At 37.0% G+C, this 16,656-nt stretch overlaps 1 protein-coding gene across 9 annotated transcripts in view; it reads right to left on the bottom strand.

The window, feature by feature from the left end:
• MAP4K3 (mitogen-activated protein kinase kinase kinase kinase 3) overlaps window positions 1-16,656 on the bottom strand; it is a 209,373-nt gene that overhangs the window by 10,530 nt on the left and 182,187 nt on the right. For all 9 annotated transcript variants that reach the window (XM_059188514.1, XM_059188516.1, XM_059188515.1 and 6 more), the window contains 6 exons: window positions 16,096-16,175; window positions 11,280-11,340; window positions 11,079-11,196; window positions 6,623-6,681; window positions 5,503-5,606; window positions 1,032-1,203 (listed from right to left, as the gene is read on the bottom strand). In XM_059188514.1, coding sequence (XP_059044497.1) covers window positions 1,032-1,203; window positions 5,503-5,606; window positions 6,623-6,681; window positions 11,079-11,196; window positions 11,280-11,340; window positions 16,096-16,175 — 594 coding nt within the window. The remainder of the gene's footprint in view (window positions 1-1,031; window positions 1,204-5,502; window positions 5,607-6,622; window positions 6,682-11,078; window positions 11,197-11,279; window positions 11,341-16,095; window positions 16,176-16,656) is intronic.

Below are 16,656 nucleotides of genomic sequence, written 5' to 3'. Positions count from 1 at the left end.
GCCCTGTGCCCTGAGCCCTCTGCACTGCACACAGCGCCCAGTTAAGATTTTCCCTAACTTCCCCCAGCCCTCTTGCCCCTTGCTCCTCCCCCCAATTCTCTAAATATATAAAAAGTGCCTTCTAAAACAGCCACTATTTTATAGCAAAACATTGTACAATGTTATTTTTAAGGGAAAAACATCAAAAAGAGCTCCGTAATAAACACAGAGCTTTAAACATAAGAAAAAAAGATTGTTCAGGTCACTTTTTTTTAAAGTGTAAAAGTTCAATCAAGATTTATTTACCATGAAACACAGGTTTTATTAATGTACTGACTACAACAACAAAATTGAAGGTTGATCAACTATCAACAAATTTCTGTAAAAAGCTCATTAATTGGAATTATTTCCTAAGATACTATGAAGGAAAGATCTACTATGCAACTGGACAACACAGATCAAAATTTAAGGAAACAACTTATATAAAAGAATTATTTTCAAATACCCTCTAATATTTCAGAAATCGCTGTTTAGTTATAATTTATATCCTAGTTACAAATCAATAAACATTTATTAACGTTATTGCACAGTACCCGTGTATCAATTACAGAGGAGTATAATGGAAAATAAACTATACTCAATGCAGTTTTTCCTTTTATTTCAATCAACATTTCTAGGCCTGGACATATGTGTCTATGTGTAGTTCTCAAAGTGTGGCTGCTGTATCAACACCATCAGTGCTACCTGGGAACACATAGAAATGAAAATCCATGGGCCCCACTCCAGAGCTAGGGAATGAAGGGCTCTGGCAGTGGGGGCCAGCAAGCCTCTGGGTGATTCCGAAGCACACTCAGGTTGGGGGAACACCTGATGTTTCAAATGCTTCAAACAAATTCACTATTTTAAAGCAAGCCATCTTCTCTTTTTCCAGTTTAATAAGTTATCCTAGATTGGATTTTTATGCACTGTTTTTGCCTAATAAGAGATATGGTAAATTTATTACTTATAAAATCAAATATATTGGCCTTAGTAATTCAGTAAAAATCACAAACCTGATTCTGTAAACCACGAAGAGGTAGAGTTTGGATTGACTGTTTCAAATCGAACCACTTGGTTGAAGTCTCTTCCCCTACTGACACCAACACAGACTAAAGGGTACTCCTGCTCCGGGACTACCAGCATCTCAAACATTCTAAGTGGACACGGTATGGGAAAATCTATGTGCTGGAGAGAGAAATGAAAGTATCTTAAACAAAGGAAAATAAAAATCAAGTAATTTCATGAGAACACCATTAAGAATTTTTAGCTCTATGAAAATATAGAACATAACTCTCTCCTAAAAAGATTGCTTCTTGTCACAGAAACTTTGGATATGCAGAAAAATTAGCACCGTAAATCTTTTTTAAGTCAAAAATCACATAATTTGGGGACATTAGGGCTGGAACGGAACTTAGAAATCATCTGTTCAACCCTCACTTTTCAGAGGTGGAAACAGAGACCCAGAAATTTGGTGACTGGCCTAGCATTGCCCACCCCTTTGTGGCAGAGCCTCCTGTCATCCACTTCGATGTGCCTGTTATTCTCCATCTTCTTATCCAACCAAGCAAACATGAGTAAGAGCATTGAAATGCTAATTAGCAAGCAACATTCCTCTTGTAAGTGGACAGAAAAAAACCACAAATAAGAGAAATTTAGCCTTATAGCTCAAGTGACTATTCACAAATTGTTACAATGTAAACAATTTTAATTTTGCATAGCTTCGAAATTATTTTTAATTATTTTATATTGCTACGAGAGGCCTAAAGTTCATATTTTGTAAGTTTAGAAAAATAGATGGAGACCATTAACATCATCAGTGATCAGGAAATTAAACTACAAGAGACACTATCCACCCGAATGACTAAAATGAAATGACTGACAATAACAAGTGTTACCAGGAGAGGAGCAGACGAATGCTCACTGTAAGGGCCTATTTAGCCAGAGCAGCTCCATCCTTCCCCCTTCAGGGAACTTACTTAAAAAAAAGTCCTGGAAACCAGTCCCGGGTAACAAAGCCCAAATACAAGGGTGGGTCAGGCCGGTGGAGGTATCCAATCAGTGGGGGCGCATATGGTCTCCCTAGCTACCAAGGAGTATGGGTGCCAATTCTGACCAAGGTGATAGGCTAGCTCAAATATCTACTATAGGGTAAATTGTAACTCAATTGGTCACTTATGTGTGACCTAGCAGGACTGGCAGCTTTCTCTGTGTTACAATCTCATTGGTCACCTGTGCATGGCCAGGCCCAACCACATGGCCTTTGCCCTTAAAAGCTAGTCTGTAAAAAAGAGAGGGTTCACCTCTTTGCAAGGGATGGCCCTGGCCGGTCAGTTTGATTCTCAATGCTTGGCACAAAATAAAGCTTTGCTTGACCTTCGCTTTGTATCAGTCTCGCTCCTTTGACCATGAACCCAACACTCACAAGGTGATTAAAGCATGAACTACACGGTGCAGCCACACAGGTTAACTACGTTATCTGTTTCTGTTGAAGATACGCATTCCTCTGGGCCCTGCAATAATGCTCTGGTTATATGTTCTGGACAGTAAAAGTGTGCATGTGGATAGAAGGCATATTCAAAAATGTTCACAGCAGTTTTGTTCAAATAACAAAAAAGTGGAAGTAACCCAAATGCCCATCAACAGTAGACAGATAAAATGACACCATATTCAGCATTTCACACAACGGGAACTTAGAGCAATGAAAATGAAACGAATGACTACAGCTGTATCCCAACGACACAAACATGATGCCAGATACGAATGAATACATACTTTACGATTCCACTTACACGTTGTTGAAAAATCAGGTAATGTTTAGGGGAGTGTGCTTATACAGTAAAAATGGAAAGTAAGGGAGCTGACTTGGTGGGGGGGGGGGATCATGGGGAGTTCTGAGGTGCTTCACAATAAAGTTGTTTTTCCAAAAAATATCAAGTCTTACACATACTTTAATAAGCCCATTGTTAATATATTTATATTTCTGTTTCTCTTATAAATGGGCTGTATTTTCATTTTATTTCCCAAAAGGTTAGTATTATTAGTATTTAACAAAGCTACTGAATTTATTCTCTCACCTAGCAACTTGTAAATTCTAAAGATAATGAAGTCTGGAGCAAAGAAACAGGTGAATTGGGGCTACCATGGCTACTACTCTCAAAGTGTTAGAAAATACAATGTGGTCCTTGCACCTAGAAGGTAAAGCTCTCTGTGTACCTGCTGCTCCCATCCATATCCCCTCCTTTCCTGGGGCTGCCAGACGACCTCCACCCCATGGCTATAGACACGTCTCATCAAACCCCCTCTCTAGAAGCTCTTTCATTACCTGGGGAATAGGCTTTGCCTAACATCAGTCAGATTTTTAATAAGGCAAAGTATTCAAAATAATTCTCTTTGAAATGTGATTAAGAGCAGTAAAGCAGGAAAAAATGCCTCTGTTTAACTTTTTTTGTCAGCAAATAAGAAAACCAAGAGATTGTGAATAATTCTATTTAGCTTCTATTAAGTATTGTTAAGTCATTAATAGAAGAGAACTTCTGTCTAAGAGCTCTAAATCCAATTACTAATGGTGTTGGTCCTTGAGGCCAGTAACTACATCTTATTTTTGTCTCTGTAGTTTTGCTTGGTTTGTAATAAATACATAATTGTTTGCTGGCAAGGTCTTTAATTTCTAACTTTTACTTTTGATGAAAATGTAGTCTAATGAAGCAAAAACTGTCAAAAATGTCATTAAGAGGAAGGAAGACTACAGAAAGGATAAAAATGTTTTTGAACACATCTTTTAAGACTGTAGAATAGAAACATCATAAACACTAGTCACAATAAAGTCAAATACAGAAATAAAATACCCACAATATCTTGAGAGAGACAGGAGAAGGAGAATTGGGTTGAGATTCAGGGTAAGAGCCTACAGAGAGCTCAGGGAGTTTAAGAAAAATGGGAAGGTGGGAAGTCTTGAGGGAGACTGTATTTTAAGTTACTTATAGTATCTTAGAACACTAGCAACAGGCCTCATTAAATTAGTCAGAGCCAGGCTCCCCTGGACTACAGAAGTCATGGAAAAGAGAAGATGTGGATGGGTAATTTTTATGCTCCCCATGTCTTCTAAGTATATATTTTCTCCTGCATATTCTTCATACCTAAAATCCCTTTAACAGGGAGAATGGTCTTCCATTATGTTGGGATAAGTGGTATAACATATCAGGTGACACAAAAAATTCATTCATCCTTAGGTTTAATCAGACTGTATCTCTGAACACTGATCTAATGAAACTATTTTTCATTCTGACAGAGGTTAGGAATGAAAGGAATAGAGAGGATATATCTAAAATAGACTAAAGGGGGAATGGTAGGAAGAAGACAGGGAAGGGAAGGTTTGCAGAAATATCAAATGGTGTGCACTTGACCACTCCCATCTAGGAGAAGGTGTGCTTTTGTCAAATAGGCAAGAACAAAGAGGAGCTAAGAACAAAACAGTTTTTTGCCATAAATGGGCTGTATCCAGAAGCTCTGCTTTAGACAGTTTATACGGTTACTTACTTTTCCCCTTCAGCTTTTGATTTAAACAATTTTTGTTTCAGTGATTTGTGGCAATAGCACCTCAATGGGTTCAAATCTCTTGAAGCTATTTTTCCATTTCTTTAGCCCTACTTAATGTTGAGGTTAATAAATAGTGGTATGAAATTAAAACCAGATTCCTTAATCACTTATAGAAATTTAAATAACAGGAATCCAATACTTTAAATACCTTAATGCTGTACTGTAAAATTTAGGAAGAATCCACTCCAGTTATATTCTGACCCCAAGTTCCAGGGACATCTCAAATGCTCAGGAAATAAGACTACTTAATTTATATTAAATAGCAAAGAAATCAGCTTTAAAAAATCTATTTGGTATTTCCCTGGTGTGAGTGAACCATTTTATTAGTTTTTCCTCCAATTTTAAGTTACAGCTGAGTAATATTAAATATTTTAAAGAATATTCATTAAAGATTCTAGAGAAACTTAGGCATGAAACCCATCCCCCAAAATAATCCACACATGGGAAGGCCTGGGCAAATTAACAGTTAAGCACAGAATTCAAGTAAATAAGTTCCCTCTCTCTATGGTTATCCCTAGTCCTCTTAGGCCAAATGCCAACCTCCGTGATGGAGTGGGTCAACCAGAGAATATATTCAAACAACACCCCACTGCTTCTTCACACACCCCTGTTCTGGACACAAGACTGTCTGTGAGAGGCTATTTCTCACTCCTACTGCCATTTCCCTGAACTATTTCTCTAGTCTCTTCTAAAAGTTCTATTTGGCCAACTGATTTCCTTACAGTCAGGCAGCTTTTCACTACCCTGCCACACAAAACAAAGTCATGAAATTAGCTTGAGAAGAAACGGGGAAAAAAGAAAAAAACGTTTTTTTTTTTGAAAGAATAGGAAAATTAACTTAATGAAGCTTTTATACTAAGAATGACTGAGGTTGCTTTTCATGCTTACCTTAATTAACATAAATTTCTGCATTGGTTCAACCCATTCTAATAAAACAATGCTAGTCTGAAGTGCCCCACATAGGTACTTATGGCCTGTGTAAGGATTTCGCACTGTCAAGGCAAAAAAGTATATGTAAGTTCTCTTATCATACAGAAAGTCCTAACAACAGCAGTCGCATGCTCTGAACACAAACGAACATCAGCTGGCCGGAATTCAATTTCCCAATTAGACTGCAGGGCGAAAACATTTTCAGTAAAAGCTGGAACCTCCTCCACCATGAGCAGGACTTTTGTCTTATGCACAGACGAAACAGGTGGTTATTATGGGTTCTGGCGGTGGGAAGAAAGATTTTAGGTCTCACGTACAGCAGCAGGGAGATTAGGTGCGGCAGCAAGATCCCGAAGGAAGGCTCCGCAGTACATCTGGGGAGAAGCCGCCAAACTGAGAGACTATGGCACACTGAGGGACAGGTGACTAAGGGTGCTTTGGGTGGTAATGTTCAGAGGCAGTGATGCTTTGGTTCTAGCGACATGAAGACATTACTACTCAACTCTCAAAATACAGGTTTACAAGTAATAAAGCCTCAGAGGTTTTTAAGGTAAGGCAAGGCAACTCTTGTTTGCTTTTGCTCCATGCAAATAAAACAGCTGATTGTGATGGGGGAGGAAGAAGACTTTAGGATCGTGGTGTGTGAACAGGGAAACTACAACTTTCATGTCACAGGCATAGGGTTTTACATATTAAAGGCATAAAAATATACGCTGAATGAATAAATGCAGTTCTTAAGCCATTACCGAGCAGCATGTGAGTGGATAAGGAGCAGGACCCCTGGAGAACAGGGTATGATAAAGTGCTGTAATAAAAGTCATCCTACTTTCTCCATTTATCCAGTTAATAAATTATCTGCAAAACAACTGTTACGTGCAAGGTACTATATTAGGTTTAGTTTACATGGAAACTGAATGGGCAAGACATTTGTTTTACCTAAGGGGGAAAAATAAACTATAACTGGCAGAATGCCTGGAGAAGTACTGTTTTATACTAGATTTAAAAACGAGCCCCACACTGTTATTCTTATCTATTCTGCAAAGCAGGAGAGCTACATGTTATGGAATAGTTTACTTACCAACACAACATTTCTGACACCACTTGGTTTCAGGGATTTTTGCTGATACAGCAAATTTCCTAAATGTAAATGAAAATGAATATATAACACATGTAGGTGAAGTTAGTATATGATAATGGTATCATTACAGATCAGTGCAGAAAGGATGAGTTGTTAAATCTACTAGGTCATCTATTAAAAATAAGAATACATTTGATCTGTTTCTCATCCCTCCTCCAACCAACTCCAAGTAGATTAAGGATTTATTAAAGTATGGAAAAATAAGACTGTAAAATATTTAGATTTAGAAGAACAGACCTTGGGATTTGTTTAAAAAAATGCAAAAAGGACAAATTAAACAGGAAAATATTAATAAACTTTGATACTTTTTCATGGATGGATCCCTACCACCACAAACTACAGATGGCAATTTGTTGAATATAAACTTTGGTTTACCAAAAGATACCACTAAGAAAGTAAAAAGATAAGCCATAAACTGAGGAAATATATTTTTAGCACATATAATAAGCTGAAGCTATGTAAAATGTCTTACCACTAAAACAATTTTTAAGAACTTTTTTTAGACATTTTTATTTCTCTACTCAGGAAGAATGGGATATAGATTTTCTGGCAAAGGTCCTTTAGGGGTTCTGCAAATATCTGATTCAAACTTAGTATGAAAAATTCATTTAAAATTATTTTTTAAAACTAAAATTAAAAAAATATACATTAACTCAAATGTCTTTTATAATGAAAGTTGATAAAACAGACTGTTAGTGTAAAGTTACACAAATGTCAAATTATACTTCCCATTTCTGTACACATATTTAAATTTCTTTTACAATTGTAAATGTGCCACAGATTAGAGGTCATTGTTCTGCATGTCTTTAAAACAAAACAAAACAAAGCTGTGCTTTGCTGGTAATAAAATAGTAAAGCATGCATGGGATGTTCAATACCATTCCAAACAAGCTCAGAATAATCTTGATGGGTGTTCCTGTCACCATACAATTGGCAACTGAGTAATAACAAAGCATATAATGCTGAGGTATTGTAACTTTGGCTTTTAATATGTTTTATATGCTGATGTTTATATTTATAAAAATCTTTAATAACTATTGCTAACATTTACAAATAAGACCTTATTGTTTGCCATGAATTTCACATGTTCTGTGTCAGTCCCTCTGATAATGCCACAAGAAAGGTCACAGCACAGAAATCTGAGGGTTAGATTTAATAATTTCCTCAAGGTCATACAGTTAGCAAATCTAAGAAGAAAGAATTCTAATCTAGTGTCCTAAGTCTAACTGTAGTGTTCATAGTGATTCAACTTCAAAAAAAGAAATCTACTTCTTTTTTATAATTCTGGATCAGTTTCACTAAAAAGTATTCTGAGCTTGCAAGAGAAGCTGTTAAAATGTTACCACTTGTAAGTACATTATGTGTGTGAATTAGAATTTGGTTAATATTATGGTACCTAAACAATGACTAATTCATCAGATACTGAGGCACTAAATGACAATGATGATCTAGAATACCTTGAATTCAAATTTTGGGTTAAAGCACCTATTGTTCCCGTCAACTACATTAATATTGGGAAGAGTTTTATGTTCCAATTCATGCATTATATTAATATTTATAAAAATACCCCTTACATACAGTGAAATTTCATATAACTTAAAACAAAACAAAAATTCCCCATACCTTTAAATTAAGTAAACTGCTTGAACCAAAGTGCTTTTTAGGGTTTAAAAAAAATCTGAATCAAACTCTTGATAGATTTCCACTGCAACAAACTTAATGCTCCCGGTCTGCACTTATGAAATTGTCCCCTGGGTTCCAAGGTTACTTAACAGGTTAAGTTACTGAATCTGTCAAAACCCAGGAGGATTAACTGACTGCAAGGTTCTGAAAGACTGTAAAGAATACTACGCAGTTAATGCAAGATCAACTACTAAGTACAACTGAGGGTTAACAATAATGAAACTACTCAGAACAGCTGTGAGCAGCACACTGAAATATTATCAAAATTTTACAATTTTCTCCAGTGATCTATATAGACTTACCTTACTTTTAAATCATGATTTTGCAATAAGGCAGTAAAATTTATTTACCAGCACCCAGCTAACTAGAATCCGAAGTGAACCAACATTCTCAGTCTATTTATTTATTTATTTATTTATTTAAAGGTTTTATTTATTTACTTGAGAGAGAGACAGTGAGAGAGAGCATTAACGAGGACAAGGTCAGAGAAAGAAGCAGACTCCCCACGGAGCTGGGAGCCTGATGCGGGACTCGATCCCGAGACTCCAGGATCATGACCTGAGCCGAAGGCAGTCGTCCAACCAACTGAGCCACCCAGGTGTCCCTCTCAGTCTATTTATTGTAAGCTATTTTAGGTTACGTTACAGACATTGTTCAAATTACCTTGCCTAACAATGATGACAACAGATCTGCTTAGTAAGAGATCTTACTAAGATCTCCGGCACTACCAGGTGCCAGAAACCATGGCAAATACTATACATACATAATATATCATTTTAAAAACAACTTTACAAGATAGGTATACTGGTTCCATTTTACAGATGAGAGGTTGTATAATTTATTCAAGGTCCCAAACCTACTAAGTGAACAAGGCAGGATTTATCAAGTCTAACTAGATCCCAAAGCCTACTCTTTCCTAAAGCAGCTTTACAGTACCAGACAGTGAGTACCTAGATTTATAATGAGAACCACAGGACATTACAAGATGCTCAAAGAAGTTTAATTTGTGTTCACTTTACAGTAGAAGAGCTGGTACTAATACACACACAAAATTTTATCATGCAAAAAACGTTCTCAGATTTCCAGCCAGTAAATGAGAGACTGAGAGTAGATTTTACAGCAACTGATTTCTTGATAAGAAAACTGGAGAAAGTGAGAAGGAAACACTGCTGAGTGTTACTAACACTGAAGACTGACTATCACAAAGTTACGTGACATAACAGCCCAGATCTAAAGTACTCTTAGAGATAGCATCTTCTTCTATGGAAATTCCTTAAAGGAAGAGGTAATACATCATTCAATTCTGTCTCATGTGTATACTAGGAAACTTTCTGCACATCTGATATATTCAGTTAAAATTTGAAAAATTGAACACAGCTACAAATAAGCTCAAATAAGCTCCAAATGTCTCTGACAAAATGATATAAAAATAAGTGAATACATTAAAATTTATGTGCTTTATACTCCTTGGAGGGCTCTTGTACCACACATATATTTTTATTTTTATTAGAGATTTCATTTATTTGACAGAGAGAGAGTATGAGCAGGGGGAGCGGCAGAGGGCTAGGGAGAAGCAGGCTCCCCAATGAGCAGGGAGCTTGATGCAGGACTCAATCCCAGGACCCTGGGATCCTGACCTGAGCTGAAGGCAGACACTTAACGACTGAGCCACCCAGATGCCCTCCTTACATATACTTTAAAAGCTTGGTGGTCAGTTTCCATGGCCAGAGGAATTTAGGATTATCAAGTCAGACAACTAGATGGAGATGTGCTATATATGAAGACAGAAAATCAACAGCACCAAGTAGCAGCTGGGAGAAAAAGAGGGACAGACAAACACTATCTAAAGAAAGAAACTCCCTGAGCCCATTCTTGGGGTTGATAATAGCTAACTCCAGTTGTAGATATTATAATGTAAGTATCATAAATCAAGCCCAGAGTTGCAACTCTGAGTCATCATAAAAAGATCCAGTTAAACTCAATGTAATCTTTTAAGAAGACAGAAAAGCAAGAAGTATAATTTTTAAATGATTTTCATCAAAAAGGTTAAGCTTAAAATCTTTTGCGTAATGGGGCAAATTTTAACTCTACTGTAAACTCAGCAATTGAGAATAACAGCTTTTCAAGGTACTTGAAAGCCAAGGGTGTAGATTAGTTGCTCTACAACTGAGATGGTAAAGGAAGAATGGCTACAGTACAATGTTTTCTTAAAATACAATTTATACTAGACTCCAAAGACCTTTTGGTCAACAAATGAGGCACAACATGATAATAACCAAAGGAAGAGAGAGCAAAATGAAATATTCCCGAAAGTAGAAAAACAAAACCCCTCAATTCCTAAGTAACTGTTTTCTAATGTGAAAACCTTGATTTAATAAATCATTTTGATTTTCTAAGTTTAGAAACTGTACTTTGAAAAAAATTCACTTTATTTAAAATTAACACAGTATGTCAAAAGCACTGTATGGGATGGAAAATTACTAGCAAATCATAGAAAAAAATTAGTTTTAATCTTGTGAAAAACATCAGTTTTAAAATTCTAGAGGTGCTTCCAGTTCTTGTGAAAATATATTACCTCTCACAGTTTTTTCATTACAAATGATTTCTACTAACCCAAAGTGAGTGCTTTTTTCAATTTCTGTAGTATAACTGTTATTTAGAATTAATTAACGTACTACCCCTAAGGATGACACATAAGTAAATGTACAGTTACCTTGGCAGTATCCTGTCAGGAAGTTTGTGTGCTGGAATAGCCACAGGTAACTTCTGCATTTGTCTTGCATAATCAAAAAGCCCTGGTAAATTATGGGAATAAAGCTGAGAAGCTTTACCTGTAAAGAAAAATAACCAGCATAATAAAAGCTAGTAACATAAATAGGAATAATTTTAAGATACGTAAAAAACGAAGACTTACCAGATATTGATAGTAAGCAATTGTTCATTACGTATAACCATGTACACCTTCGGGGAAATAGCTGGTTTAAAAAAAAAAAAAAGTGCAAAGTTTACAAAAGATAACATAAAATAGTAACATAAATATGTACATAATTAACTATGTAACCTGTCTTATCAATGGGCTAGCCTTAAAAAAGAAATTTATTTTCAATAGACATTCATTTTAGAAGACATTTAAAACAAGATGATATTTATATGGGAGAAAAATAAGTAAATCAGCGATATAATTTCATTACCTAAGTCTCAATATGATATGATTAGTTCCAGTCTCCCTTATGGTTAAAAACTATATAATCCCAAATGCAAAGGGAGAAAGGACATTTCCAAATGTCTATTCCTTTATTTTGGTTCTGGGGTTAAATAATTAACTTTCATGTGTACTTCTCTAGATACTTTCGTTATCTAGGCATATGGACATGCCCAGCTTCTCTAGCAGAAGAGACACAAAAAAGAATCATGGTGCAGTGGAACATAGGGTATAGAAACACTAGGTATGGAGGAAAAAAGGTTGAGGGAAAAAGATGAAAATGTACAAATAATTAAGAATACAGATATGGAATTCATTTCTGAAACAGTCCATAAGAACTGACAGGCAGCTCTGGAAGTTTGAAAGTGATTAGTATTTAGGGCAAAAACAAGGGAATCCATGGAACACAGTCCATATTCTTTGAAGGAAAAACGTAACTGCTCTCATTAATACATATTATTATGAAGCCCAGTGGTTCTCAAAGTGGTCCCTCCATCCACATCAGCATTATTAGCATCACGGGGGCATTTATTAGAAATGCAAATTCTTGGACCTCACCCCAGACTTACTTAAGTAGAAGTTCTGAAAGGGGGCCCAGCAATTTAGTATTAACCAGCCCCTCCACATGATTCTGAGGCATACCGAAGTCTGAGAGCCACTGATGAATATAATGAAGCATTCTGATTTAATAAACCCAAGCGCCGGGTTTGCTCTGGCAGCTCCTACTCAGTTACTCCAAAATAGACTGGGATGTGGGCAGGGAAGGGAGAGAATGAAGGGACAAATGAAACATACCAAGGCCTCTAAGGGCTTTACTTTATTAAAGCACAAAGTCACAATGATGTCCCTGGATAATTAAAGGAGAAAAGGTAATAATAAAAGGGAAAGAACAAAGTAAAAGCTACTTCATGTAAAATCTGATTGTTTATTTGCAAAATATACTCACATAAAGTATCTAATTTCTCCAAACAAATAAGATATGGCAATATAGTTTTAAAAAGAACTATTATTGAAATATAGTTGACATAAAACATTGTATTAATTTCAGGTGCACAAAATTCTATACATTATCCAATGCTCACCACGGTTAAATTGTAGTCACCATCTTTCTCCATACAATGTTATTACAATATTATTGACTATGTTCTCTAGGCTGTATTTTTGCCATAGTTTTTAATTTTGAAAAATGTGTCTATTGCTGTGTCTCAGACTGAAATGACATAAACATTTCCTATTTTATGCTAGTCATAAAAAATCCATATTGGAATTGGGAATTCATTGGCTACATTGAGAAAATTAGGCAGAGTGAGGGGCAGTGACTTACTATAAGCCATATAGCAGTATATTATCAAAGTAGCAAAAACTGTTTTTGTTTTGTTTTAAAGATTTTTATTTATCTGACAGAGAGATAGAGAGCACAAGTAGGCACAGTGGCAGGTAGAGACAGTGGGAGAAGTAGACGCCCCACCAAGCAGGGAGCCCAATGCAGGACTCAAACACAGGACCCTGGGATTATGACCTGAGCTGAAGGCAGCCACTTAACAAACTGAGCCATCCAGGAGCCCAGCAAGAAGTTGCTTTATATTTAATACTATCTTGAACTGGGTTTATCTTCATTAAGAAAAACCATCAAAAGTATTTCTCTACTATTAAATCTATGGTCTATTGTGAGATGATTTATTTGTAAACGTAAGTGAGTTAGTTTGTTTAATACAAACATACAAAGTACTAGGGCAGGACAAAAACTCCTCACATAATAAACTGTCAACACAGGGACAATGAAAAAGTATTTATGCAAAGTTTTATTAAGTGGACTTTGCTCTGGATTTTTGTTTTTTAGCCACATTTAATAAAACCCTAAAGCTTTTCTAGATTTCTAATGTTAAGTTCCTCTAGCAAAGCAGGCTCTGGGTGAAATAATCCATTTATTGAAGGTATACAGTAGTTAAGAAGAGTAGGTTCTACAGTTTGCACAGACTCAGATACCTGCTTTCTCAGTGACTGTGACTTTGGATAATGTGATCTCTGTGAGTCAGTGTTTTATTTGTAAAATGGAGCACCTAGACCTAACAGAGCTGGCTGTGGTGATTAAACAAGAAAAGGGCGTGGAAGACGGGCATATGTGGCGCACTCACTGAGTGTTAGCTGTAAGGAATCAAAGCAGATAAAAAATTTAAAATCAGGACCCTGTTTGGTGTCATCTCCTCTCCTTTCAGCATCTTCCCCTAACAGACTCATGCCACCTGGTCTCTTTCTTCTAGAGAACAGAGAAAATCCACCTAATTTCATAACAAGATAAAAAAAACTCTGGGTCGCACATATTCTCATTCCCTACTTTTCAAAGGCAAGGGAAAAGTTTTCACTTTGTAGGGCATGTGTAGCTCAGACTATATTATTCAAACAGTGTAGTTTCCAGTGCTGAAGCATCTCAGGAGGGGACTTCCTGAAGACTGGGACCAGATGGGGTTGGTGGGCACCTTCACTTAACAGTCCCTTGAATTAGGCGAATAAATGCTGACCCCACTTATGCATGAAGTTACCCTTGTTCTTACAATTAATATTGTTACCTATAAGGTGATTTTTAAATCTTATTATAGCCAAGAAAAATATCACTACCTTTGAGTTATTTACTGATTATTACAATTAGTAATTATAAGTACAATTATACAAGACCCTTTCCATTTTTCTCTAGTTCCTAATATTTTTCAGCCACCTCATTATATACCACTTCCATCCAGATTGAAAGATTTACAGTGTATCATACAATTTAGGATCTTGTTAGAAAATCTGATTAAAAAATGCTGCAATGAGGGGCACCTGGGTGGCTCAGTGGGTTAAAGCCTCTGCCTTCGGCTTAAGTCATGATCAACCCCCTGCACTGGGTTCTCTGCTCAGCAGGGAGCCTGCTTCCTCCTCTCTCTCTGCCTGCCTCTCTGCCTACCTGTGATCTCTGTCTGTCAAATAAATAAAATCTTAAAAAAAAAATGCTGCAATGAGAAAAGATGGAAATGTTTGGTTATGAAGAAAATACCATTACTTACATATTTTTTTCTCTCCATTGTATTTGTAATCAATTTATATTGATAATGGACACTGAGTTATACATCCCACAGGCACCCAAAACTCCGTGTGACCAAACTTCATGCACTATCATGCCCTTCAAACCTACTTCCCCTTCTGTACACAATACCCTGACAGGTGGCACTTGTCATTCACTAGCTGGAGACCTGGAGTCAACCTAGATTTTTTCCTGCTTTCATATTGAAGAGATCATTTAATATGCCAGTTCCCGCTCTTTAGTCTTTCTCTAAGTCTGGTGTTTCTCCACAGGAGCCACACAGGTGGGGGAGGCACTGTGGTGAAGCAATTAAGGATACAGCCTCTGGAGGCAGCTGGCCTGGGTTCATATCCCACCCAGTTCAGATACTTAATAGTTGTGCGATCTCTGAAAGTTACTAATCCCTTCCGTGCCTCAGATTTCTCAACAGAAATGTGATCCATGATGGTATCTATCTTTGAGAGTTGTTGTGAAGATTAAGTAAGTTAATTACATTAAAAACAGTATCTGGCAGGGGTGCCTGGGTGGCTCAGTTGGCTGAGCGTCTGACTCTTGGTTTCAGCTCAGGCCATGATCTCATGGGTCATGGGATTGAGCTCCGCTAATCGGGGAGTCTGCTTGAGATTTTTTCCTTCTGCCCCTCCTCTCTCTCTTTTCTCTCTGGAATAAATAAATAAATCTTTTTTAAAAAGTGTAAATATAGTATCTGGCCTCCAGTAAGTTTTGTATAGGTATTAGCTACTAACACCATCGTTACCATTTTGCAGGTTGTTTAGCTTTGCTGGCCCTTGGCTACTAAATGCCAAAAGCTTCCCCCAGTCCTTGGGACAATAACCAATGTCCCCATACAATTCCAAACCCCTTTCTGTCCTTTCCACTTCTGCCCCGATTCAACACTTCTTCACCCTTTGACCAAAATCTCTCCTGCCATCTCTCATCACTCTGCAGATAGTTCTAAAATGTGGACCTGGTCATCAGCCTGGTGCCCAAGCCCAGGGGTTTGGCAGCTGTCCACCCCACCTACCTCCACCTACTGTCCCCATGCTGCAGTAATCCTATTCTCCAGTCAGACTGGTCACGGCTCCCATCTTCCCATGCTGATTCACAACTCCACGCCCTCATATTTACCCTCTATCTGTCTGGGAAGCTTCCGCTCATTGCCATGAATGGTCTCTTCTCACCTGCCCAGAGGAGGGGCTAGTGACTTGCACCTCTGTGGCCTCGACCTGTGCTCACTTCTAAGGTGACAGCAGAGTGTTGCAGTAACTGCCACATCTCTTTCTCTATTACATCATGAGGTCCTGCAGGGCAAGGACTAGTCCTGCGAATGTGTCCTTGGGACCTGACAAATACAATATGCTCTGTGAAGCTCTTATGGATACAAGAAGCAAAAAATCCTAGAATTGAAACTTATTTCTTGCCTACTATCTATATGTAACTTTAAAAAAGGGACAATACAAAATAACACACCTGTTCCATTGATGTTTCATGAAGTTCATTAAGATTCAAAGTATAAATCCCTTCTTCGGCACCAAATATCAAGTACTGATCTGAAATGACAAAGTATTTCACCGGTTTTGATATGTAAAATACTTTCAAAAAGGATTTATATAGAAATTAAGTAAATATGTATTAACATGAAGAAAGAATTACGTGATGGCTAAGCAGTAAATATAATTTAATACAACTAAGTGGCTAAACACTCTACCTTAACGAGCTGAGCTATATGTAAATACTAGCCTCAAAGCAGATAAAGAGGTTCTGAAGCCTGGAATACTAGGGCTCCTCACATATCAGAGGGTGCTGAGGACTGGCAAAGAATCTGTAGCTTCTTTTCTACAATTCCTTTAAGAGAGGATCATGTACATTTGATGTACAGAATATAAATACAGAAGAACTGATACAAAATATTTTTGCAGATGAGCTACCATTATAAGCAGCGTCACTGAAACACTAGGATCTAAAAACAAAAACAAAACAAAACCCCAACAAACCAGGATCTGGCTACTGCCTATTCAAAAAGTTAACTAA

The sequence above is a fragment of the Mustela lutreola genome, chromosome 9, assembly GCF_030435805.1.
Source record: "Mustela lutreola isolate mMusLut2 chromosome 9, mMusLut2.pri, whole genome shotgun sequence".
Lineage (NCBI taxonomy): Eukaryota > Metazoa > Chordata > Mammalia > Carnivora > Mustelidae > Mustela > Mustela lutreola.
The sequence above is the reverse complement of the archived record's forward strand: the minus strand, read 5'-3'. Positions and strand labels throughout refer to the sequence as shown.